Raw genomic sequence first — 26,879 nt, 5'->3', positions numbered from 1 at the left:
CATTTATTAGTCAGCTTTTTTTTTTAGGTTATATTGTATATATTATATATAATGGGCATGCCTCTCAAGTTTATGCAGCTTGAGGGAGCAAATAGACGCAATGCTTTTTAAAGCCTCTGGTTAAAGCAGATTCATTTCTGTTCACATTCTGTTAGTCAGCGATCCAGAACTGTGTGTTCTGTGCTTGACATTTTTGTTGAAAATCAATGAACCATAACTGTAAGGATTTATTTATGGACTCTCCATTCTGTTCTCTTGATCTATATGTCTAGCCTAATGCTGGTACCACACTGTTTTGATTACTATAGCTTTGTAGTAAGTTTTGAAATTGGAAGATATAAGCTCTCAGATTTTATTACGCTTTTTCAAGAGAGTTTTGGCTATTCTGGGTCCTTTGCATTTCTATTTAAATTTAGCATCAGCTTGCCAATTTCTGCAACAAGGTCTGCTGGAATTTGGTAGGTACTGTGTGAAAAATATAGATAAAATTATGGAGAATTACTATCTTCTTAATATTGAGTCTTCCAACCCAGGAACCTGGAATGTCTCTCCATTTATTTAGATCTTCTTTAATTTCTCCCAGCAATATTTTGAGGTTTTAAATGTGTGTGTCTTGCTCTGATCTTATTAAATTTATTCCTAATTTTTTTATTCTTTTCAATGACGTGAATAGATTTGGTTTCTTAATTTTATTTTTGGATTGTTTATTGCTAGTGTATAGAAATATAATTGGTTTATTGCTAATATATAGAAACACAGTTGTTCTCTGTATATTGAGTTTGAATTCTGTGACCTTGCCAAATTCATTTGTTATTTCTATGTATGTATGTATGTATTTTGTTTATTTATTTATATACTTTTAAGAGAGAGAGCATGCAAGCAGGGGAGGGGCAGAGAGAGGAAAAGAGAGAATCTTAAGCAGGCTCCACACCCAGCAACTTGGAACCCAATGCAGGGCTCAATTTCACCACTGTGAGATCATGGCCTGAGCTTAAATCAAGAGTCAGACACTTACCTGACTCAGCCACTCAGGCTCCCCTCATTTGTCATTTCTAATTATACCTCTGTGGATTTCAGTTTTATTATTATTATTATTATTATTATTATTATTATTATCGATTCTTTGGAGCTCTTTATATATTTTGTTCTTACATTCCAAATATTTTTCCATGTCTTTTGTCTACCTTTTTTTTTTTTTTAAAGAGTTTCATTTTTATCTTATCAGGTTTGACAATATTTTTTTATTGCTTTCTGGGATTTTTTTTTTTTTCTTGCTTAGGAGTTTCTCCTATGCCAAAATTATTTTTCTATATTTTCTATAATTTCTAGTACATTCTGTATTTTTCTGATATATTCACAGATTTATTCTTTATGTTTCAAATATTTATAGATTTAGAATATATTTTTATGACTAGTATGAAGATTTTTACTTTTCCTTCCTAATGGATTTCTAATTCTCCCACCACCATTTACTAAATAAGCCATTTTTTTCCTCACTGATTTGAAGTCCTATCTCTGTCATATCTTCAACGTTTTTGTTTTTTGTTTTTTTTTTTTTATTTATTTTTGGGACAGAGAGAGACAGAGCATGAACGGGGGAGGGGCAGAGAGAGAGGGAGACACAGAATCGGAAACAGGCTCCAGGCTCCGAGCCATCAGCCCAGAGCCTGAGGCGGGGCTCGAACTCACGGACCGCGAGATCGTGACCTGGCTGAAGTCGGACGCTTAACCGACTGCGCCACCCAGGCGCCCCTCTCTGTCATATCTTAATCCTCATTTAAATGGGTCTTTTTCTAAATTCTCTAGACTAGGGGTTACAAACTACACTGTATGGGCCAAATGTGGCCTGCTATCTTTCTTTGTTAATAAAGTTTTATTGGAACACAGCCATGCCGATTCATTTGCATATTGTCTTTGGCTGCTTTCATATTAAAAGAGCAAAGTTGAGTAGTTGTGACAGACCTGAAGGCCTCCATAACCTAAAATATTTACTGTCTGACTTTTTACAGAAAAGGTTTGCCAACTCTTATTCAAGACTGTATTCTGTTTCATTAGTATATTTACCCTTTATCATTACTTGTTATCTTTGCTGTAGGTTTCTAGTATTTGCCTTTGGTGAGGTTAAAGAAATTTTTTTTTTTAATTTCTAGTTTGCTAATTGGTTTTTTTTCTCTCCTTTTAACCAAAAATGGATGTTTGTATTCATTTCAGACGTGGAAATGAACTTACTGATTTTTCCTTTAATCCATTAATTTTGTTAATTATATTGTTAGGTTCTGAAATGAGTCATCTTTTTATTTGTAGTTAACCCCCAGTTTGTTGCATTACAGTGTTCTTTTCATACTTTGCTGAATTCACTTTGCTAACATTCATTTATATTATCTGTATTCACTAGTGATTTTTCCTATAGTGTTTTTATTTGGGGTAGTGAGATCCTGTTCTAATCTGATTTGAGTATCAGGGTTCTGTTATTCCTGAGAACATAACCAGGGCTGTGTTTTGAGGTTATGGGAAGCTCTCCATTTTTTATTATGCTTAACTAACATAATTTCTTGAATATTTAGTAGAAATTTCCCATAATTGAGATTGGTACAGTTTAGGAAGATGATCGTTGACTTCTTTTTCAAATATCTCTTATAGTTATTGATCTATTTAGATTTTTTACTTTCTCTTGAGTCACTTGGTAATTTATGTTTTCCCTGAAAAATCACCCATTTCATTTAGATTTTTATATTTATTGATAAAAAACTGTAAGACAATTCTCTGTATCTCTTTGAAATCTCTATATCTGCTCTTTTCTCATTTTTAAATGCATGTGTTTTCTTTTCTTAACCAGACTCGCTAGTGGTTTGTTATATTACTTGTTTTCAAAGAACCACTTTTTAGTTTTATTATTTTTCTTTTTCATTTATTTTCTTTAACCGTATTCCATTTCTTTACATTTTTCCTTTTTTCTAACTTCTTTTAAACTTTTAATAGTTTGGATGCCTTTTCTAATTTTTTTCTAACTTCTAGTAATTTGAATGATTATTCATTTATTTTCAAATAAATGCTACATATTTTTCTCTGGTTATGGCTTTGGCCATATTCCATAGGTTTTGATATATAGTGCTCTTATTGTCATTAATTTTAATGTTTTTTTTTACATTTTAAAAAATGTTTATTTATTTATTTTTGAGAGAGAGGGGGGCAGAGAGAGGGAGAGAATCCCAAGCAGGCTTCACACTCAGTAGAGAGCCCAGTGTGGGGCTTGTGCTCATGAACTGTGAGATCATGACCTTAGCTGAAATCAAGAATTGGACGCTTAACGAGGCGCCCCTATTTTCTCTTTAACCGAAAAGTAATTTGACACAAAAGTTTAGTTTCCAAATGGAAACTTTTGTTATTGTTGCTAATACCTAGTTTTATTATATTGTGATAAAAATATGTGGTGTATGGGGTTTTTCCTTCTTGGAGATTGTCTTTGTGGTATATGTGGTATATGTGATTGTTCCGTAGGTACTCATAAAGATTGTAAGTTCTTGACTGTTTGGGGATTAGGTTCTTTTTAAAAAAAAATTTTTTTTAATGTTTGTTAAACGTCTCTTTTTTGAGAGAGACAGAGACAGAATGAGAGTGGGTTAGGGGCAGAGAGAGAGGGAGACACAGAATCTGAAGCAGGCTCCAGGCTCTGAGCTGTCAGCACAGAGCCCTACGCGGGGCTCAAACTCACGAGCCGTGAGATCATGACCTGAGCCGAAGTCGGACGCCCAACCGACTGAGCCACCCAGGGGCCCTGGGGACTAGGTTCTTTATTAAATCAATGTTTTAAATTATTACTCTAAGCTTTTTTGTTTTGTGAGTCTAGGTGAGATCAACTTCTGAATGACATGTTAAAATCTCCCAGTGTGATTGTGCGTTTGTGGTTTGTTCCTTGTATATCTAATTTTCAGCCTGTGTGTATTATTTTGTTGTAGACTTACCTTTTTTAAATAGGATTAACAACCAGTATGAGCTGGTACAGCATACTGGCTGGTACCCATTCAGATCTGTGTAAGTCTATGCCACATCACTTGTTAGTTTTAATATTATCATTGCTGTTACTTGCTTATAGCTGGATTTAGGGTTCTTTTACTTTGTTTCCCCTACACGCTTCCTGCCCCCAAGAGACTTTGTCTCTTAATAGGGAAGTCTTTTCCTACTTTTGTTATTTTATGTTTTCCATCTATTCTGCTTATTGTTGCTTCTCTACCTCCAGCTCCCTGCCTTTTCCTGCCTTTGCAAGATTTTTAAAAATTGTAATGAGGTTGAACATTTGTGTATGTGTTTGTATATGTGTTTCTGTGTGTGTATACATATACATTTATACAGTTTTTATTTCTCATTCTGTGAACTGTCAGTTTATATCCTTTTGTTTGTATCTATTGTGTGATTAGTTATAATATTGATCTTGTAGGAGCTTTTTACATTAGGAAAATTTTATCTTTTTTGGTGATGTGTACCAAATTTCTTTTTATAGTTTGTCTTTCTTTTGACATGGTTTTGTACTGTAGTGTTTTTTTTCCCTAACCATCTTATTAACTGTTTTCCATAGACTGACACTGCTTTGCTTATTTTTCCTTTTCCTTACTTTTTCTTGATGTACTGTTTTCTTCTTTCCTCTTAATGATTTGAAAGTTATATGTGCTAATTCTGTGCTTCTGTTAGTTGTTCAGAAATTATTACACACATTTAAACTGAGAAGATCTTGTCATCTTTGAGAGTAGATTACTGTCTTTACCTTCTTTTACTTACCCTTATTTTCCCATATGTTCCATGTATTTTTGAATCTTATTCCAAATTATAATACTGTTAAGAAATTAATTATTTGGTTAGTCTTACTGTTTGCTTAGACCTCACATCCACACTTATAAACATAAATTTAAATGTGATTATAAATCACTGATTTCTTTGTACCGCCATTTCTCTTATTCAGCGTATTCTTTCTTGGATTTCTTTCATTTCTTTCATTTTTCTGAAATGGCATCTAGTGTCATTTTTTTTCCCCCAAAACAATTATATAGCTACACTTTGAAGTTTTATATCTCCTAAAGTGTTTTGATTTTGCCCTCTTATTTGAGTAATAATTTGATAGGAAATATATTCCTATAAAAGTCATTTTGCTCAAAACATTGAAAACATCAATGTCACGCATGAGAAGTTTTATGCCAGTTTCTAGAGTTAAAAAAAAAAAAAAGCTATGCAGGGCATTGCTATGACATTATAGAGTGAAAATTTTAAAAGAAAAAAGTTACAAAGCAACATTTGTAGTATGTCTCATTTATGCATATGTGGAGATCCATACAGAAAGGGGGGTCAGAAAGGGTATTTACTGGTGCACCTGTGTGGCTCAGTTGGTCGAGCATCCAGCTGTTGATTTTGGCTCAAGTCATGATCCCAGGGTCATGGGATTGAGCTCCCCGGGCTCTGTGCTGAGCGTGGAGCCTGCTTAAGATTCTCTGTCTCTCCCTCTGCCCCACTCCCCCACTCACGCTTTCTCTTTCTCTAAAATTAAAAAAACAAAAGGGGGTATTTACCAATTATTGTCAACAGTGATTGTCTTGGTTATCTAGTACCATGTAATAAACCCCCAAAGAGTTTGTGATGCAAAATAACATTATGCTCAGGGATTCTGTGCATCAGGAATTAAGATAGGACACAGCAGTGATGGCTAGACCCTGAGATGGGAAGGCTTGAATGGTCACTCCCACATCTGATGCCTCAATGGAAATGGCTGAAGGATGGACTGAACTGGGGCCGTCATGCTGCATGCCTATGTATGCTGCTTCAGATTTGTGTTAGTTGGACTTACCTGATGCTTCAGGATTCCAAGAACAAGTATTTTATAGTGACTTCTGAGGCTTGGTCACAGCCTCAGAACCAAGGCTTGGCTGTGACCAAGCCTCAGAAGTCACATAGTGTCATATCACCACACTCTAGTTGAAGCAGTCACAGCTTGCCTGGAATTGAGGGTGAGGACAGACATAACTACCTCCTGAATGGAAGTGTCAGAGAATTTGTGGCTATGTTTTCAAACCATCACAGTTGTTGTCTTGGATGTGAGTGTTGGTTAAATGATGGCAGGAATTTTTTTAATCTCTTCTGTTTGCTGCTGATCCCCGCAAGAGTACCTGGTGCATGGTAGTTTTTGGTAAATACGTGGTGAATAAATGAGGAAGGGGTTTTTGCTCTCCTAATGCCTTTCTGTACTAAATGAATGTTTCATAGTAAGCATATCTTATCTTTATAAATAGAAACAAAAATCAAATAGAAGATATATGTTCTGTTAATGTTTTAATATTATTTCATGATATCCTAGATATTTAAATGATTTCTATGAGTTGGAGCTACAGCACGGTTCTGGTGTTGTGGGTTGGAGCATTCCAGTGACTAAAGGGATTGTGCCTTCTCCAAGAGAATCCCACACAGCTGTGATATATTGCAAAAAAGATTCTGGAAGTCCTAAAATGTATGTCTTTGGTGGAATGTGTGGTGCTCGCCTGGATGATCTATGGCAACTTGACTTAGGTAAGCTTACCTTGATTCAGACTCAGGAATTGGTTTTGATTGATAAAGGAAAATGTAAAAATCCTTTGAAAAATATTTTCGTTAAAGTATTTATCGAGTCACACTTAGGTTTATAGAAAGCACGTGTAGCCAGCTCTGGAACAGGTGAGATGTGACGTGAGTGGTTGCTGATCAATAAAGTTAAACAAATGAATGTTTGGTTTATGGCCGTAACTCTCCTGTGTTCCTTATAAGTAGGGTCGCCATATGTCCTGGTTTGTCCAAGGTGACTGATTAATGCTTATTGTCCCATGTAACTATCAGTAGTACCAATTACCACTCTGTAAAATGTCCCAGTTGGGGATGATCAAATTTATATGGTTACTCTGTCTACAGAAAATGTAGCATTAGTAATGTTATTACTGGTCAGTGAAAAATCCTGGGCTAGTTAGCTCTTTTTAAAAGGATCCTAGGAATGAAGTGATTGGGAGGTAGGTGTGCCTCTCGCTTTTGACTATCTTCTACACAATGTGCTCTTACTTCAAATGTGAAAATCTCTAATTTGGTTTTAATTCAAAATTGGTGGCACCCTAAATACACCTCTGTATTTCAAACACTAACGTTCAAGTATAAATAGATTACTATAATTAGCTATTTATGTTGGCTGTAAATGCTCATTTTAAGATGAAATTCAAGTAATGGTTTTGAAACAGTTTTGCTTCTTTTTGGTAAGTCCTTTTTTTTTTTTTTTTAAGATTCTGCAAGTTGAGGTAATTTGCTATTATTAGACCAAATTGCTAATATACTTAATTTTTACTTCTAGAAACGATGTCGTGGTCAAAACCAGAAACTAAAGGGACGGTGCCACTTCCACGAAGCCTTCACACAGCCAGTGTTATAGGAAACAAGTATGGTGGTGGTTTCTGGTTTTTTTGTTTTTCACTTTTTTTTAACCAACTTAAGAAAGACACACACAGGGAAGAGTGGTGCTACCAAGTTCTTAGGAATAGATTATTGAATTTAATAGTGTTTGTTTCCTGAAGCAAAAATAATAAGCCTACAGAGGCTAAAATACTTCGGCATTTTCTTGTCATGCCGTCTCTTATACTTGTGTGCATTCGTCACAGTGCTTTCCTTGCACAGAGTACATTTACTTAAGTTTGAGGCATAGGCATCTGAGGAACAGATCTGTTCTCTGTTGCCAGGTTTGACACACCTAACTCAGTGTTTCGTTTTACTTATTTTTGGTAGTACTTGACTTATACTCAGGTATGTACTCAGAATGTACACTCGCTGGTTAAACTTTGGATAGAGTTATGGTTAGACCGTAAACTCTGTAACCAGATGCCTGAATTCACGTCTCCAGTTTTGGTACTTGTTCTGTATGACCTGGGGCAAGGAAATTTAATCTGTCTATACCTCACTTTCCTTACATATAAAATACAGTCAATAATAAAACCTACTTCACGAGGTTGCCTTCAGGATTAAATGGATTAATACATATGAAATGCTCCAAACAGTGCCTGCTACATAAGGAGTACGCCATAAAGGTTAGCTATTACTATCATCAGCAATTTCCCTTACTTGTGCATTATTGTGTAAATAGAATTTAATTAAGTATTTTCTTGTGTAGGGGCTTTACCTTAAAAGTAATGTTTTAGGAAACAGCTACAACCTCATTAGTTCTTTTTAAAAAATAGCCATAAACAAAATCTGATAGGTACGTTTTAAAAAATCTCAGAACCCTTTTATAAAATGTGGTTTTCCACTGGAACTCTAATATAGAAAATAGGTATAAAATAGAGCTTCTCCACTTGGCATGCCGTCACATCGGCCCGAAGCTCTGCCTGATGAGCCTTTCTCTTTCAAGCAGTCATTAGGCATGTCTCAAGAACCTTTAGGGGCCCGAGGGACATAGTTAAAGGTTTTTTGTGTTTTGTTTTGTTTTAATGTTTATTTATTTATTTTGAGAGAGAAAGAGAGGGAGAGAGAATCCCAAGCAGGCTCCTGCGGGGAGCTCGATCTCACAAACCACGAGATTGTGACCTGAGCCGAAATCAAGAGTCAGACGCTTAACTGACAGAACCACCAGGTGCCCCAAAAGTTTTTTATTTGAGTGATATCAGTGACCAAAGTTATAAGAAACTTAATCTTCTTTGGTTACTGTATGCATACAACTCTAAATTTGACTTTGGATATCATAGATCATTTGCCTATCTTTCTGAGTGAGGTTCACTCATTATAAATAGTATTGATTTTCAAATGTATTAGAATTGAAATATTTTCCACTTAAGTAACTTGCCAGAGACAAATAATTTGATTCTGTATTGCTTCATAGAATTGTAAACTCTTCAGAGAAGATTGCTTTATTCATTATCTTATTCCCATTACCTTGACCATAATAAGTGAGTTAATAGTCCTGAAGCTTTGAGTAAACAAGTAAGTTTAAGTCTAAACAAGTAAGTTTAAGCTAAGTCTATTCTTAGCATTGAAAATCTAAAAAGAAAAAAAAAGTAAAGCTCTAGAAAAAAAAGTCAGCCACTTTATGTTCTCTCTTTTTGTTGTTCAGGATGTACATTTTTGGTGGATGGGTTCCACATAAGGGGGAGAATATTGAGACTTCACCTCATGATTGTGAATGGAGATGTACTAGTTCATTTTCTTATCTAAATCTGGGTAAGTCTTTTAAGAGCTACTTATTGAAATAAAATTTATTAATAAAAGAGTTCTTGTTATTTTGTTATTTAAGAGCAATACTGTAGTCATGGTTATTGCTGTCTTGTAGATACAGCAGAGTGGACCACCCTCGTATCGGATTCTCAGGAAGATAAAAAAAATTCAAGACCAAGACCACGAGCTGGACACTGTGCTGTTGCAATTGGCACTCGATTGTATTTTTGGAGTGGAAGAGATGGCTACAAAAAAGCACTGAATAGTCAAGTTTGCTGCAAGGATCTTTGGTATCTTGATACTGGTAGGTAAGAGTATTTAACGAATAGAATTTTCTTTTAGGTAAATAAATACCTGAGCACTGTCTGTCTCTTAAGACTTACTGTAAATGCCACTGCCTCTCTTTTCCATAATTAAAAATGAATGGAAGAAATATTACATTGGAGTAGATATTTCTCACTCCATGAGAGGTTTTTTTTAAGTTTATTTATTTATTTTGAGAGAGAGAGAGAGAGAGAGAGAGAGAGAGAGAGAGAGAGAATCCCAAGCAGGCTCTGCACTGACAGTGCAGAGGCCAGTGTGGGGCTCAAACCCACGAACCACGACATCATGACCTGAGCTGAAGTTGGATGTTCAACCAACTGAGCCACCCAGGTGCCCACGAGAGCCCCTCTCTTTGAGTGTGTAGACTGGGATATGGTGACTCCCTTCCAAAGCATAGAATATGAAAAGAGAAAAACAGTGGCTGTATGGTAGAGAAACCTGGAAAACACCACCTTAATCAAGTAATCAGTGTTAATATCACTAGTGATAGTCATGTTAATATCATTTATCCCTGCTTCTCATATCATGTGATAAGAAGAAACTTCACCTTTGTATTACCCCAAAACCTATAACCCCACTCTGAGAGAACATATCAGATAAGCGCAAATTGAGGGACATTCTAGACATTCTACAGAATATGTGAACAATACTCTTAAATAAAAGTTTCAAAGTGATGAGGGGGGCTTTGAAAGCAATGAGTTGGACTCTTGATTTCATCTCAGGTCCTGATCTCATGGTTCATGAGATCAAGCCCTGCATAGGACTCTGTGCTGGCAGTGTGGAGCCTACTTCGCATTCTCTGTCTCCCTCTCTCTCTCTGCCCCTCCTCTGCTCTCTCTCTCTCTCAAAATGAATGGATATGCACTTTAAAAAAAGTTTCAAAGTGATGAAAAACGAGGAAAGTGAGAAATAGTTACAAATTGGAGGAGACTAAGGAGATATGATGACTAAATGCAAGGTGGTACACCCTAGATTGGATTAAAACAAACAAAAATGTAAATAGAAAATAGGTGGAATCTGAGTGGTCTGTAGTTTAGTTAACATTATTATTCCAGTGTTAATTTCTTAATTTTGACAAATGTGTTAGCATTAGGGGAAACTGAGTAAAGATAAAGAATATATGGGCACTCTGCATTTTTTTTTTTTGTAAATCTAAAAGTATTCCAAAGTAAAACCATTTTTTAAAAAGTATTACAACACTACAAATTTATTAAATATGGAACTCATCTATTTTTTAATAAATACTTATTGATTGATACTGTATACCAGGAATTGTTCTAAATTGTTCTAAATGCTGAGAAGTGAAATGCAACAGCAGTGAAAGAGACTGATAATGTCCCTGATGTCAAAGAACTTATATTCTTAGAGAGTATGAGGGCAGGGGGATGATGGGCACTAATCAAACAAATTAACAAAATCAGTTCCATTTCTGGTAAGCATGTGAAGACAGTAAGACCAGTGGGATAGTAATGGGAGGCACTGGAGTAAAGAGGGGTGGGGCTAACTTTGGAGTGGGTAGTTAGAAAAGTATGAAATGGCATTTGGAATATAATCCAGATGGGGAGAAGATGCTATCCGTGGAAAAGGCTGGGGGAGCAACACTGTAGGAAGAGTGAACAGCAAGTACAAGAGCCCTGAAATGGGAATGCGTGGCTCGTTTGGGCCCAGTGAAGGAGGAGAGTGTAGGGATGGAGGTTAGAAAAGTGACCACAGGACAGATCTTGTAGGGCCTCAAACATCATGGTAGAGTTTAGATTGTTTATAAAGTACAAAGGTAAGTTATTTATTAGTTTGAAGGAGAGACGTGTCGTGATCTGATGTACATTTTGGAATGGCCACTGCAGTTGCGTGGAAAATAAATTGGAGGTGAGCAAAGGTGCACACAGTGAGACAAGTTAGGAGGCTTTCACAGCAGTCAGAGAAGTCTTAGACTACGGTGGTGCCAGTGGAGATGCAGAGAAGTGGCTGAATTCAGGATATGTTTTGGAGTTCTTGTTGACAGAACTGGCTGATGAATTGGGGGTGGCATATGACAGAAAGGACAGGAGGATGAAGTTTTTAGCTTGAATAATTTTGGTGGTATTTCCACTTACTGAGCTGGAGAAGACTGAGGAGAAAACTGGCTTGGGGAGAAAATTAAGAGTTCCATTTAGACCATGCTAACTTTGAAATAAGGAGATCAAATAAGTCGTTGAGGAACAAAGAAGTCTGGAGGCCAGCGGAGAATCAGATTTGGAGATGATGTAATGTGCACTGTTATATGAGAAAAGCAGATTATAAAACATATCTATAATTCCAGGGTTTTTTTTAAGTGTATAAATAGAAAATTCTGGAAGGATACAGTAGTATGCCAAAGTGTTATCTAAAAGATGAGGGACACCTGGGTGGCTCAGTCGGTTAATCATCTGACTTCGGCTCAGGTCATCATCTCACAGCTTATGAGTTCAAGCCCTGCATCAGGCTCTGTACTGACAGCTCAGAGACTGGAGCCTGTTCAGAGTCTGTGTTTCACTCTCTCTCTCTCTGCCCCTCCCCTCACTCACACTCTGTTTCTGTCTCTCTTTCTCTCTCAAAAATAAATAAACATTGGGGCGCCTGGGTGGCTCAGTTGGTTGAGCATCCTACTTCAGCTCAGGTCATGATCTCGTGGTTTGTGAGTTTGAACCCCGCATCAGGCTGTGCGGACAGCTCAGAGCCTGGAGCCTGCTTCAGATTCGGTGTCTCCGTCTCTCTCTGCCCCTCCCTGACTTGTGCTCTGTCTTTCTTTCTCTCAAAAATAAACATTTTTAAAAAATTAAAAAAAATTAAGATAATTGATGGGGCACTTGGGTGGCTTAGTTGGTTAAGCATCCAACTCTTGGTTTCAGCTCAGGTCATAGATCTTACTGTTCATGAGTTCAAGTCCCGTATTGGACTCCATGCTGCTGGTGCGGAGCCTACTTGGGATTCTCTCTCTCTTTGCCCCTCTGTCTCTCTCTCTCTTTCTCTCTCTCTCAATAAATAAATAAACTTTAAAAAAAGATAATTGATTTATGCTAAGTGAAATTAGTCAGAGAAAGACAAATATCATATGACTTCACTCATATGAGGACTTTAAGAGACAAAACAGATGAATATAGGGGAAGGGAAGCAAAAATAATATAAAAACCAAGAGGGGGACAAAACATAGGAGACTCTTTTTTTTTTTTTTAATCTTTTATTTAAAAAAAAATTTTTTTTTTTTAATGTTTGTTTTTGAGACAGAGAGAGACAGAGCATGAACGGGGGAGGGTCAGAGAGAGAGGGAGACACAGAATCCGAAGCAGGCTCCAGGCTCTGAGCTCTGAGCTGTCAGCACAGAGCCCGACGCGGGGCTTGAACTCACAGACCGTGAGATCATGACCTGAGCCGAAGTTGGACGCTTAACCAACTGAGCCACCCAGGCGCCCCCATAAGAGACTCTTAAATACGGAGAACAAACAGAGGGTTACTGGAGGGATTGTGGGTGGGGGGATGGGCTAAATGGGTAAGGGGCATTAAGGAATCTGCTCTTGAAATCATTGTTGCACTGTGTGCTAACTAATTTGGATGTAAATTTAAAAAAATAAAAAAAGATAATTGAAAAAATAATAAATTGAACAACAAAGTTAGAGACTAAATGCTTTGTGTGGAAGAAGCACATACTAGCAAGCGGGAAAGGAATATAGGAAATCCAACTTACTGTTGCATCTTTGAAATTGGGAGTTATTACCTGAAGTCCAAGGATAAACTTCAATCCCTGAGATTGGAAGAAAAAATGTGTGTGTATAAATTTTTCTTGGTAGTGAATACATCACTTGAAGCAGATTGTCTAAGCGATCTGTGACTTTTAAAAGATTAAAAATTACTGGCTCTGAATGGCCAGTTTTTCCATAAACCTTAGATGATGTCAATTTAAAAGTAATCATGGCTACTATCATAAAGTTGGAATTTAGATTTTGCTTCTCCTCTTGATAAGTTGGCATGAATTTTGGGAACTGGGGAAATGAGGGCTCTTCATCTTGCTTTTTTTCACTTATAGTTAATCTTTGTGAATTTGATAGCATTTAAGAGTAAATAATGCCATAAGGCTTTTTATTAAAAATAGTCCTTTGCTCCCACCTTCCTCTCATTTTCCTTGCTTCACAAGCATCTGCTTTCAACTCTGTTAAACAATCCTTTTGGGATTTCCTTCCATATTTCCATATAACATTAATATATTACTTTGATTTTTTTCAGTTTAGGCATAAAATGATCACTTTCTACTATAACAGTTAAGGATTTATCTCTTCTTCCCACCATTCCTTGCTTCTCTGCTCTATACCTTTCCTACCCTCATTCTCTCAATATGGTTATGCAGCAATTTTGTTAGATGAGTAGTCATTGTTTACATTATGACCATATAAACACTGTTCACAGGCGAGCCATGCCATGGATTAATAATTGTCATTTTTGTTTGTCTTTGATTTGTATGTATTTACCACCAATTCAGTCCATACTCTTTAATTTGTTTAAATCTTCTCTCATTATGGTTAGATGCATCAGATATATTCTATCATATTTCATCATCTTGAAGAAATTTCTCCTGGGGCTCCTTGTCTGGGTGGCTCAGTCAGTTAAGCATCCAACTCTTGGTTTCGGCTCATGTCATGATCTCTCTGACCCTCCCCTGCTCGTGCTCGCTCTCTCTCTCTCTCACTCTCTCTCAGAATAAATAAATAAACTAAAAAAAGAAAAGACAAGAACCATCTCCTGCTCCAATCTGGGATGGTTGGCATGGTTCTCCTGCTCCACAAATCGTGCACAGCTATCATCCTGGAGTCTCCCTTCATCATCTTCCTGGAGATATCTTCTGCCTCTCACCTGTGCCAGATTCCCTGTTTCTAGTTCCTGTATTTTTCCCTTTCTTAGTTAACTTTTTCTTTTTTTGTGGAACACATCCCAGGAAAAGAGTGCATAGGAGATAAATTTATTTTCAGATCTTGCATTGTCTGGAAATATATTCAGTCTTCCTTCCATTTAATTGGCTATTTGCAGGGAAATAGAATTCGACACTGGATGTCCTTACGCTTCAGAATTTTGAAAGCATTGTTATATTGTATTTAAGCTTCTAGTGTTTTTGTTGAGAAACCCAAACCACTTCTGATTTTTGTTCCTTTTTTTTTAAATTTACATATTTATTTTGAGAGAGAGAGTGTATGCAACAGAGGCAGAGAGAGAGAGGGAGGGAGAGAATCCCAAGTAGGCTCTGCACTGTCAGTACAGAGCCCGATGCAGGCCTCGAACTCATTAACTGCAAGATCATGACCTGAGCCAAAACCAAGAGTCGAATGCTTAACCAACTAAGCCACCCAGGCACCCCTGATTTTTGTTTCTTTAAATGTGACCTTCCCCCTCACCTTTGATAGCTTTTGGGACTTTTGTGTCCATTATTCTTAAATTTCATGGTGATGTGCTTTGGTGCATCTATTTTTAACCCCGTGTGTTGAATACTCATTGGGCCCTTTTAGTCTGTACACTCATGTTCTTTAGTTCTGGGAATTTTCTTGATTTATTTCATTGATGTGCATCCTTCTGTTTTCTCTATTTTCTCTTCATGTAAGCTTTTGTTGTGTAAGTAGTATACTTCTTGGACCTGTCTTCTTTTTGTTTCCTTATGTGGGTTGTCTTTAAGAAACATAAATAAACTGGGTTGTGAATAGGATCATGGAGGAATCTACATGGGGAATAGTTGAAGGAACTAGGCTTACTTATCCTCCAAATCATAGTCATCAGTTTTTTTCTGTAAAGGGTCAGATAGTAAATATTTTAGGCTTTGCAGGCCGCGTATGGTCTCTGTTATAACTATGCAACTCTGCTGCTGTAGAATGAAAACAGTCATAACTAATACATAAACAAATGAGCATGGCTGTGTTTCAACAAGACTTTAGTTACAAAAACAGTCATAGACTGGATCTAGCCCATAAGCCAGCCAGTTTGCTGATCCCTTCTCTAAAAGATACAAAAAGATAGATATCAGACATGTTCTATAATGATTAAAATATAGCTTATAGATATCAACTCACTAGGAGACTAAATTTTCTTATGTAACTGTCCAAAGATGGAATGTACTCCCTTAGGAATTGTGAGTTCCCTGAATTGGTAGGTAAACAAAAAGAGGACAAGGATATTGTAGAAATAATCTCAGATCCTTCTTTCTAGTTCTAAAAGCCTATGATTGTTACTTGTTTTGGAAATGTTGTAATATTTTACATCAAAGTAGTTACCTGTTTGGGGTAGTACAAGTTTTGATAAAAGGGTATTAACTTCAAGAAGTTGTGTTTTCCCAAAATATCATGTCCAAATCATATTTGCTAGCACTGACAGTATTTCTAACATGTATGCTATTGGCTGAAAATTGGCTCGTTAAATTAAAAACTTACATAGGTAAAATAATGTAGCTCTAACTATAAAATACTTGGTGCCCTGCCCCCATTTCTGGGATTAAATATTTCTTTCTGATTCTGGTGACTCACATGGCTTGGAATTTTTCTCTCTATTTGTATAAGGAATTAAATAAATAAGTAGGACCAGAACCCCAAACTGTTTTCATTCGACCTACTATAGCTAAGTTTATCTGAATACATCTCCCTGTGGGTAAACAGGTGAAATACTCATTGCTGATGTTTTCAGAGCCCCAGGCCCACACAAATTGTACAAGCAAACTCTTGATACATTTGAAACTTAAAAGTATAATATCAATATTGTTCTTTAGAGAAACCGCCGGCACCATCACAAGTACAGCTGATCAAAGCCACTACCAACTCTTTCCACGTCAAATGGGATGAAGTGCCTACAGTTGAGGGCTATCTTTTGCAGCTGAATACAGACTTGCCACACCAAACTGCATCATCAGATTCCTCACTGGCACCAAATCTACAAGGTAACATAATTTTCACCTGGAAGCTTGCATGTTCAGATGCTTTTTTAAAAAGTGACTACAGGAAAGCCTGTGATTAGGCCTAGTTTTAAAAATGTTATGATGTGATGTTTTCTGCCTGGTTAATCAAATATGTTGCATTTCAGTTCCGAAACTTGCCTGTCTTCCCATCATGATGTGGTAGGTAGAACGCATAGACACATAGGATAGAATGTTTTTTCTGCAGTTCACTCTGATGTACTTCCTTGTTTCGACATGCTACCTGACTTCAGGAGATGGTTTTAATTAGCTTTCATAAATATTTCAGCTTTTTAAACAAGTATTCAAAGTAATAGGCACTTGGAAAGTAAAAGCAGATTTCGTTTTACATGTTCTTTTGGAAAGGATTTCAATCAACCAGTAAGCAGACTATTAAGAAAATAGATTAACTTTGATAAAGATACTACTTTTTAAGCTTTAATACATAACTTTCAGAAATACTTGATTGTAATATATTTTATTGAAGCTAATTTAGAGCATGTCAGTCTGAACTTTCTCATTCCTACAGGAGTCAGAATGGACCCTCACAGACCAGGCAGTAATAGCACCGTTCCTAACAGTGTAAGTTAAAAACAAAAATTTATGATGGTAAATGAATGTTTATGGTTAGAGTCCCAATTTTTATTAATATTTGTAGCATATTACCCTAGGACAGAGGTTCTTAACTCTGGCTGCATATTAGAATCACCTCTGAGATTAAAAAACAAACAAACATATACAGAATCCCAAGCCTTTCCTGAGATTTAATGAATCAGAATCTTTAGGATGATGCCCAGGTAACTCAGGTTTTAAGGAAAAGCTCCATAGAGCACTGTGGCACTGGCCTGGATTGAGAACCCCTAACCAGGAGACTAAAGTCTACCTTCATTGCACACAGCATCAGAGGCTAATCCATTATAATTTATACTTACGGTGTCTTGAAATCTGTATTTTGACATTTCTAAGTATCATACACACTCCTGTTTTAAGTTTCTAAAGATGTACTTCAAAAATGCATATGAAATATATTTCTTTACTATGTACTTCATTGGCCAAAGAATATGAGTTGCTAAGTTGAACACTGATGTTTGTGAGGTTATTTCTTGTTTATGAAGTGCTTCACAGTAGGAATCTGTAGAGACTAATGAATAAGCTCACTAGGATTTACACTGGTTTTATATGGCAAGCTGCTGTCTGCATATACAGTAGATTCGTTTCAAGGGAAGTGATGTAGGGATAAGCTCACGTGTTCTGAACATGGCTGCTGTGGACAAATATCCTAGAGCCATGAGAAGTTATAATTGACAATGGAGACAGAAAAGTCACAAAAAACAGGTAAGTAGAAGGGGGCAGCAATATTGGGGTTTTTGAATGAAGCCAGGTAACTTTTATGGCTCACTAGACCCATATATATTGCTGTATAGTAACTGATGTTGACCTTGATGACCTGAATTATCAAAAAGTTTAAATGTGTTCATTATAGTGTGTACAAGAAGGCAAAGAAAAACAGAATTAAAGAGACTGCTATTTAAAAATGTTTAATGGCAAAGAATATTGATACGTGTATGTATTAAATCTTGATATCTATTTGGAAACTCAGTCATATAGAATAATTCATTTGCTTGAACTGAGATTTTATTTTTAGGAGTCATCAGGTCTTTAAAATCCATGTTGACTTTGTTAAGAAAATTGGACAAATGTGTTAAACTCAGTAGCTCTGTTGTTGTCGCCTGTGCTGCATACATATTTACTTGCATACTAACTACCACTCATAAAACATAGTCTGGGGTCCCCCCCCTCAGAATATACCCTCCTATTCCCCTTTATAACTGGTCTTCTGAGAATGGAGATTAAGGGAGGAAATGGGTTTTTTAAACTGTTGTAAAATTTAAAGAATAATCCTATACAAATTAAGTGTATAATTTAAACTGTTTTATATCTTGGTAAACTTATTTTCAAAAGCATTCAAGTTGTAAATTATTTTGCTTGTTTTTCACATGTATTTCTATTTAACTGAACATTGCTTGCTACAATAAACTGTTTTATTTCTTATAGATCAGCGATACAACGAACAGTGCAAAAACTGAACATACACCTATGAAAGGAACTTCTGTGAAAAACAGACCAGATCTCAAAGCATCAACTGATTTTAATGCTGCTTTACATCCATCTATGGCAACTAATACTTCTAATCATAATAGTTGTGTTGTGGATATGTTAAGGAAAAATGAAGGTATAAAGATGGCATTTTTTAAAAATGTTTATTTATTTTGAGAGAGAGAGAGAGAGTGTGAGCAGGGGAGGGGCAGAGAGAGAGAGAATCCCAAGCAGGTGCCGTGCCATCAGTGCAGAGCCCAACACAGGACTCGAACTCACAGACCATGAGATCATGACCTGAGCCAAAACTAAGAGTCAGATGCTTAATCAACTCATCCACTCAGGTGTCTCAAAGATGGCACTTTAAGTAAAGCCAAAGCTTTTTATAATAACGATAGGGAATTATAGTCTCTGAAAAAGTAAATGTTCTATGGTTTTGATCCATTTTCAAAATAATAATAAACTAGCCACATTACTGTATTTTCTTAGCACTTAGAACTATCTGAAATTATCTATTTGGGGCAGGGGTTTTCTTGTTCATCTCTATTTCCTCAGCACCCAGATCCATGCTTGGTTAATAGTAGTCATTTAGTAAATATTTGTTTAGGAAATAACTGGATTATCCTCAGAAAGATAGTTCATTTATGAGAACTGTTGATTACATTCATGCGACAGCTTGTACTTTGGTGATCCTTATATTTAAAATGAGTTCTTTTGAATATTCTGATGCCATTTCAGATACATTGTATCTGATTTCAGTATCTAAAGTTATTTTATAAATCTCATTCTGATGTCCCTGACATAGAAACATGTGACTTTAGAAACGCCTGGGTGGCTCAGTTGGTTGAGCATCCAACTCTTGATTTCGGCCAAGGTCATGATCCCAGGGTTGTGGGATCAAGCCCTGTGTTGGGCTCCAGGCTGAGCGTGAAGCCTGCTTGGGATTCTCTCTCTCCCTCTGCCCCCCTACCTCACTTTTGTGTTCTCTCTCTAAAATTAAAAAAGAAAGAAAGAGAGAGAGAGAGAGAGAGAAAGAAAGAAAGAAAGAAAAGAAATGTGACTTTATTTTTAATTTGAGAAAGTCATGACAGCTGATATAAATCTAATGCCTCTTCAGTGATACAAACTTAACAAGATGAATATTATTTTTATTTCCATTTTTTTTAAATGTTTATTTTTGGGAGACAGTGCAAGAGGGGGAGGGGCAGAGAGAGAGTGGGGTACAGAGGAGCCGAAGCGAGCTCCATGCTGACAGCAGAAAGCCCAATGTGGGGCTCAAACTCATGAACCATGAGATCGTGACTGGAGCCAAAGTCAGACACTTAATCAACTGAGCCACCCAGGCACACCTTTATTTCCATTTTTCTTAATGAGTCTGTGGTAGGTAAGAATATTCAATGAAAATAATTTCCTGTAATTTTTCCTTATTTCATCACCTGTGCAAAAGGAGAGCACTTTTGTTTTATTGATTTTCAGGTGGAATCATTTGGTTAAAATTATAAAAGCCTGGTCCTGGACCTCAATTTATATTTCTTTCTTATAGTGATTTTCTGTGTCTATCTTATAAAGAAGTTTATGCTCTTGAAAACAAATAGGAGCTTTGAGATTTCAGAATCTTAATGTACTCTAAATCGTATGTTGTAAGACAGTTTAGAAAAAATTAGTACGAAACAAATGGGAAAACCAGAGTGGTTGTACAGCGACAGTTTCACTGACAGATCGTAGACATTCAAATCTGTGAATGATTGGCTACCCAATCTCAGGTTAACAAGGGGAGATTGGACCTTTTTCTTTGTAGGTTGGAGTAGCTGGTATGTTTCAAAAGTGGAAGAGTGACATGGTTAGTTGTTATTGTTGTTTTGGAAAGAACACTCTGGCCTCACCATCAGAAGAACTGGAGTAGGAAATGATTGGGAGGCTTCGTAGAAGGTTCTTTTAGGACTCTAAGAGATAACCAGAGACTGAAGCAGTGGGTGGAATGGAGAGGAGAGAATATATCATTTCTGAGAGTTTTAGAAACTAACATCTATTACTAGCCTTGGAAACTGGTTGGATATGAGAAATAAAAACGAGTTTACCATGACTCCCAGTTTTTTGGTTGTATATTCAATGAGTGATGATACTCTTTATCAAGAAATGAAATATAGGAGCCAGAACAGATTTGGGAAAAAGGTAAGTTCAACTTTGAACTTAGTGTTTTTGAGACACTTGAGGAACATACTGGTAAAGATTTTTAATTGGCAGTTGGATATTTAGGTGTAGAGTCTAGGTGGTAATTTTTGGCTGGAGTATAAATTTAGAAATTAAAGGTAACTAAAATATAAGCCCCACAAGGAGCAGTGACTTTATCTGACTTGTTCACTGCGAGATTCTTAGCACCTGGCAGTGTCCAGGATATATGTATTTGAGAGATGTATGATTTATGAATGGTAGTGAAAACATAGGAAAATATGTAAATGGAGAAAAGAGAAGGCTTGGGAACACCTGCATTTAAAAAGTCATCTGAAGGGGCGCCTGGGTGGCGCAGTCGGTTGAGCGTCCGACTTCAGCCAGGTCACGATCTCACGGTCCGTGAGTTCGAGCCCCGCGTCAGGCTCTGGGCTGATGGCTCAGAGCCTGGAGCCGGTTTCCGATTCTGTGTCTCCCTCTCTCTCTGCCCCTCCCCCGTTCATGCTCTGTCTTTCTCTGTCCCAAAAAATAAAATAAAAAACGTTGAAAAAAAATTTTTTTTTTAAAAGTCATCTGAAGAGAAGAAGCCAGCTACAGGGATTGAAAAGGGGTTCTTAAAAGGCCAGGAAAAGAACCAAGTAGATTGGTGTCCTGTTTTTTTTCTCAGTAGTGGTCATCTCAGTTTGTGTATGCATGTTTCTCTACCACACGATTATAACTTCATGAAGTATTAACCATGCCTGCTTTATTTAACCATTGTAGAAGCATGCACGATATCTGGTAAATAGTAAGTCCTCAGTATTGTGGAGTGAGGGGTGCCTAGGTGGCTCAGTTGGTTAAGCATCCAACTCTTGATTTTGCTCAGGTCATAATTTCACAGTTCGTGGGATGGAACCCTGCTCAGGCTCTGCGCTGATGGCGTGGAGCCCACTTGGGTTTCTCTCTCTCTGCTCCTGCCCTGCTTGTTCTCTCTTTCTCTCTCGCTCTCTCTTTCAAAATAAATAAGCATAAAAAATATTGTGGAATGAGTAATTATAAGTCATAGAAAGAAACAACTTCAAAAAAGGAGTATGTGGTCGGCATTGTTTATGTTGCAGAAAGGTCAAGTAAGTGGAAATTGAAAAGCATCCCTTAGAAATCATTGACGTTTGCCAGAGCCATTTCATTAGAGTAGAGGGGTAGAAACCAAATTTGAGGAGGTCAGGGAAGTAGAGACTGCTCTGAAGGAATTAGTGAGGGGTAATGGCAACTGGAGAAGATTTGTGGGGTCAAAGAAGATGGGTGTTTTGTTTGCTTGAGACACTTGATAATGTTTAAGGACTGAGCGCCAAAAACTGCTAATGAAAAAAGAATCTGAAAACCCTGAAGAGAAAGAAATGATTGATAAAAGAGGGTCCCAAAATATGGGGAAGGGATAGAACCAGGATCACAGGAGGATTGATTATCCTTCCTCTGGAAAGAGGTCAGTTCGTCCTCTGAAATGGAAGAGAAGATAGAAAGGATGGGCCCAATCATAAATGTGTTTCTAGTTTAGGGCAGAAGAAGGCAGAAAACTCAAGGCATTCATGCCTGATGACTTCTGTTTCTTCCCCTAAAGTGGGAGGCAAGGCATTTGATCTATGATTTAGAAGAGTCCAAGAACAATGATTCAGTGTTTAGAATGGAAGAAGGACCTGAGAAGTTAGACATCTGTTATCTATGTAGTACATTTTATTTTATTTTTCTTTTCTTTATTTTTTAAAAAATATTTATTGATTTTAAGAGAGAGAGAGAGAGAGAGTGCATGAGCAGGAGAGGGGCAAAGAGAGAGGGAAAAAGAGAATCCCAAGCAGGCTCCATGCTGTCAGCGCAGAGCCTGACATGGGGCTCGATCTCAACAAACTGAGATCGTGACCTGAGCCGAAATCAAGAGTTAGAGCTCAACTGACTGAGCCACCCAGGTGCCCCTGTAGTCCACTTATTTTTCTAAACATTTTATGTTTAGCCTAATGGTTAATTCATATGCATGACATTTGCAGTGCCTGTGTTTATGATTTTTAAAATTGAAATACCAAGAACGTGTGACAAGAACCATAATAAGATAGCACATTTATTGCAGGCGTTATGTTAATAATTGTTTTTTTCGCTTTAATTTTAGGTCCTCATACTTCAGCAAATATAGGTGTTCTAAGTAGTTGCCTGGACTTAAGAACAGTAATCCCTGAAACTTCTGTATCCAGTTCTGTTTCCAGCGCACAAACTATGGTAACCCAGCAGACCATTAAAACTGAATCATCCAGTACAAATGGGGCAGTTGTTAAAGATGAAACTTCACTAACAACATTCAGTACCAAATCTGAAGGTTTGAAATGTGTTTCACATACTGTATTTTGAACCATTTGTGTATATAAATTCATCAAACTTACTTGTTTAGATGGGAATTGCATTTCATCTTGGATTGAGTTATATATAAACAGATAAAACATTCCAATTAAAATTATTATATAACATACTCTTCTGCCTTCCATAAAATATTTAAATCAGCACACACCAAAATACGTTCAGAATGTGTTTTTCCTACTGTGAATGTATTCAGCAAATTTTTTTTCCATAGAAAAGATTTATTCTTTAGACTATGGGGTAACAATTCCTCCAGCTTGATAGATTTCTGATTTTATAAATTCTCGTTTCATTCTTTTGCTATAAGAATTGTGTTTCATCTTTGGTAAACGTTCTCTGAAGTTCTAGCTGGCCATCAAACCCTTGAGAAATGAACATTGTGAATGAATTTGAGTTAGAGGGTCCATATTTCTAATTATTGTGCTTTTCTCCCTGGGGCTATTTTTTTATGTTTATAAATTATATTTTAATGTGTCTGTTTGATAAGTGATCATGTAAGTCTTATATGATGAATTGTTTGGTTTTTAGTTGATGATACATGTGCCCTGCCTGCAACTAAGATCAGCCGTGTGGAAACACAGGCCACAGCGATGTCATTTTCTGTAAGTACGTGACCTGAAGATCACTTGTGTTTACAGGTGGCCAAGTATGCTTTAAATGCTGAGCAACTTCAGCGTGAATTCATGAGAAGATTCTTGAGTGTCCTTTAGTAATGACTTGACATAGATTGAGAAATGAAGGCTTGAATAGGAAAATGTTTACAGTATACACTAAGTGAAAAAAAGCTGCATAAAAAGTAATAGAGATATGCTGTGGTCCCAATTTTATTAAAAGATTCACACAGTAGATACATTCCTACTCTCACGTGAATCCACATACATCCATACTACAATGCTGGATGACTTTCTTCAGGTTGTGCGACCATAGATGCTTTTTATTTTCTTCTTTGGGCCTTCAGTATTTTTGTATAGTGAAATGTGTTACTTTCATAATCAGAAATATATATGTGTGTATGTGAACATATATACGTATATATGTAAGTTACATTAGTGGTTTAAGAGTAAAAGGACATGGTACAGAATGGAAAACTTGAATGGCTCTATTACTAGCTACTTCTTAGGAGAACAGCAGAATATTGCAATATGAAAATAAAAATTGGGTAGGCATACCTATTGGGTAGGCCAATAATCTACAACATGGCATCGTTTTATGAAAGGCCAGAACTGGTCTGCATGGCACCAAACTTAAAATGCTAGGAATGTGCCTCACAAGTATACACAACTGTCTTAATTACATAAATACAAGGGTAATACATATGTGTGTGTGTGCATGTGTGTGTATATACCTTTTAATTTATTTTAAAATGCTGAGTCATTTCAGCTTTATTGCTATGAGCAAGAGTTTTTATTTGACCTAATATTTACCTCTTAGCATCTTCAAGAATTATCTGTAGTTTTAGTTTCCTTTCAATCATGATTTTATGGATTTTGATCGTAGTTTTATCTTCATCAGCTTTCACCTTTCCAGAATGTTACGTTAGGTCCTAGAGTTCTTAGACTCAGGGAAAAATTATTAAAGGGAACGTTTTTCTCTTCAATCTGTCTTGCAGCACATCAGACAGAATGGTATTTGTTATTTCAGTTGGAGCCAGTTGTTTTATAAAAGTTGTTGAAGAGAGTTTTTACAACTTTAAAAATGAAAACAAGTTTAAAGCTATTCCTTTTTTTAAAAACTTAAAGACTTTTCTAGTTAGCTCACTTTGTCATGTGTGATAGCCTAAATAACAAATAATGTGAATTATAAGCATGTACCTCTGCTGTTATATATTTAAGACAGAAATAAATAACTGAAGTGCACATTTGTTTTGAGCTTCTGGAAACAGTGTCTCATTTATAAAGAAGATGGCTTAAAAAGGTTAGTTCCAGGGATAAGTATAATTCACTTATCACTAAAAGTAGTTTAAGGTAGAGGAAGTGTATTTGTTTTAAAGCAAGGTAAAAAATGTAAAACTGTTTAATCTGCTCCTCTTTAGTATATACTAAAGTATATTCAAATTGCATTTTAGTTTTGAACATTTTTTCTCCTTTTAGGTTTGGAGAATCACAGGTATTTCAAGTGCAAAGATCACTGAATTTCTGCTAGTTGTTTTTGAATCTAGAAATAAGCCAGCTTGGAATGAATTTTTCCTTATTTGCTCCTTTTGGAGCAAGGTATAATGTCACACTAAAGGGATTACATTTTCTGAGAGAGTCTCTGAAATGACAATGTTCTATAAAACAGCTGGCAGTTTAACAAATCACTGATTGGAAAGCATGCTAACTCTAGCTAGGTTGATAGTCCAGAGCTACTGACTTGGAGAATGCCTGTCACTCCCCATGTTTGAATTGGCATCCCTGTTTCACTGTCAGTTGACCTAATCTGTTAAGAGTTTATTTACTTATGAGCTGTTAATGTTGTGGTGTTTACCCGTATACCTACTTGTAGATCACTGCATGGATTTGTTAAATCTTGAAGTTTCTTATATGCTCAATAAGAGTCTTGATAAATTTTTCTTTCTCTAAAATTAGAAAGAGACTCCTTCAAATCCAGTGGCCACAGTGAAAGCAGGAGAACGACAGTGGTGTGATGTAGGAATTTTTAAAAATAACACAGCTTTGGTGAGCCAGTTTTATTTGCTGCCCAAAGGGAAGCAAAGCATCTCAAAGGTAGCTATTGATATGTTTTCTACACTGTGAGTTTGTAAGTGTCACAAATGAGGTCTTTTTTTATAACCCTGATTGAAGTCACTTTGGATGAGTGAAATTGGGATCTGTTCACAGTCTATAATTAAGAGTTCTATATGCCTTCTTATCTTGTATTCTTTTATAAGGCTCTTTTTATGGACTGTATCATAAGCAGGTCACTTAAAAAAATCTTATACAATCACTGGGCTGGATTTTGAGTCAAAATTAATATGGTCTGGCCAGTACAGATAAGGATGTCTTTTAAATACCTCTAATTTTGTTATCTGGTATGTTTAGAGAATGGAACATTTTTTCTTAGAACTTTTTTAATTCCTGATTTCACAACTTAAAAAATTTAATAGCCTCTGTAGATGAAGGAATACAATCTAGTTTTCTCTTGATTCTGAAACCCCTTAAAGTGGAACTCATATATATAAACATTAACCCTCTAAGAATTATCAAATAGATAACAGCTCCAAAGCACACTGAACTAATTTTTTTCTGGAATGGGGGATTTCAGAGAGTGAATTGCCAAGGAAATAGCTACTTAGTTTGACTCTCCCAAAGACCTGCACAAACGGACAATATATCATTTATCATTCTATTTTAGTTTCTCTAATATTACCTCTGGCATCTCTCTTTTTCATATAGAATTTTTCCAATTGTTGACAAAAATGAAAATGCTGGTGAATAATTTGTTAGTATTATACCTAATGAAATTTCTGGCTGTAGCTTAATTTCATATATTAGAAATAACAATATCTAAGGGCCTAGTAATTACCTGTTTTTCCCAAAAGAAAAACAGCATAAAATTTAGAGTCAGTAAACTTGGGTTTGAATCATTAGTTCCAGCACTCAACAGTGTGACCTTGGAGAAGTCACTTGTTTAACCTGAGACTCAGTTTCCTCACTTATAAAATAAAAATGATAAAGCTCCCTTAAAAATGGGAATGACACATTAGGACTACCTGTCTCACAGTGGTGCAGTGAGAGGGAAAATATGGAAAAATTGTTTGAAAGTTATGAATGTTATGATCTTTCTACCCAGAGTATACAAT

At 36.4% G+C, this 26,879-nt stretch overlaps 1 protein-coding gene across 5 annotated transcripts in view; it reads left to right on the top strand.

Moving 5' to 3' along the window:
• HCFC2 (host cell factor C2) overlaps nucleotides 1-26,879 on the top strand; it is a 50,483-nt gene that overhangs the window by 4,491 nt on the left and 19,113 nt on the right. For all 5 annotated transcript variants that reach the window (XM_086712496.1, XM_086712495.1, XM_086712494.1 and 2 more), the window contains exons 4-13: nucleotides 6,338-6,546; nucleotides 7,349-7,433; nucleotides 9,095-9,201; nucleotides 9,311-9,499; nucleotides 16,271-16,438; nucleotides 16,983-17,035; nucleotides 18,509-18,686; nucleotides 22,857-23,060; nucleotides 23,627-23,700; nucleotides 25,666-25,803. In XM_086712496.1, coding sequence (XP_086568622.1) covers nucleotides 6,338-6,546; nucleotides 7,349-7,433; nucleotides 9,095-9,201; nucleotides 9,311-9,499; nucleotides 16,271-16,438; nucleotides 16,983-17,035; nucleotides 18,509-18,686; nucleotides 22,857-23,060; nucleotides 23,627-23,700; nucleotides 25,666-25,803 — 1,405 coding nt within the window. The remainder of the gene's footprint in view (nucleotides 1-6,337; nucleotides 6,547-7,348; nucleotides 7,434-9,094; nucleotides 9,202-9,310; nucleotides 9,500-16,270; nucleotides 16,439-16,982; nucleotides 17,036-18,508; nucleotides 18,687-22,856; nucleotides 23,061-23,626; nucleotides 23,701-25,665; nucleotides 25,804-26,879) is intronic.

This window comes from Puma concolor, chromosome B4 (assembly GCF_028749965.1).
Source record: "Puma concolor isolate L17-30 chromosome B4, mPumCon1.1.hap2, whole genome shotgun sequence".
In the NCBI taxonomy this organism is placed as follows: domain Eukaryota; kingdom Metazoa; phylum Chordata; class Mammalia; order Carnivora; family Felidae; genus Puma; species Puma concolor.
The sequence above is the reverse complement of the archived record's forward strand: the minus strand, read 5'-3'. Positions and strand labels throughout refer to the sequence as shown.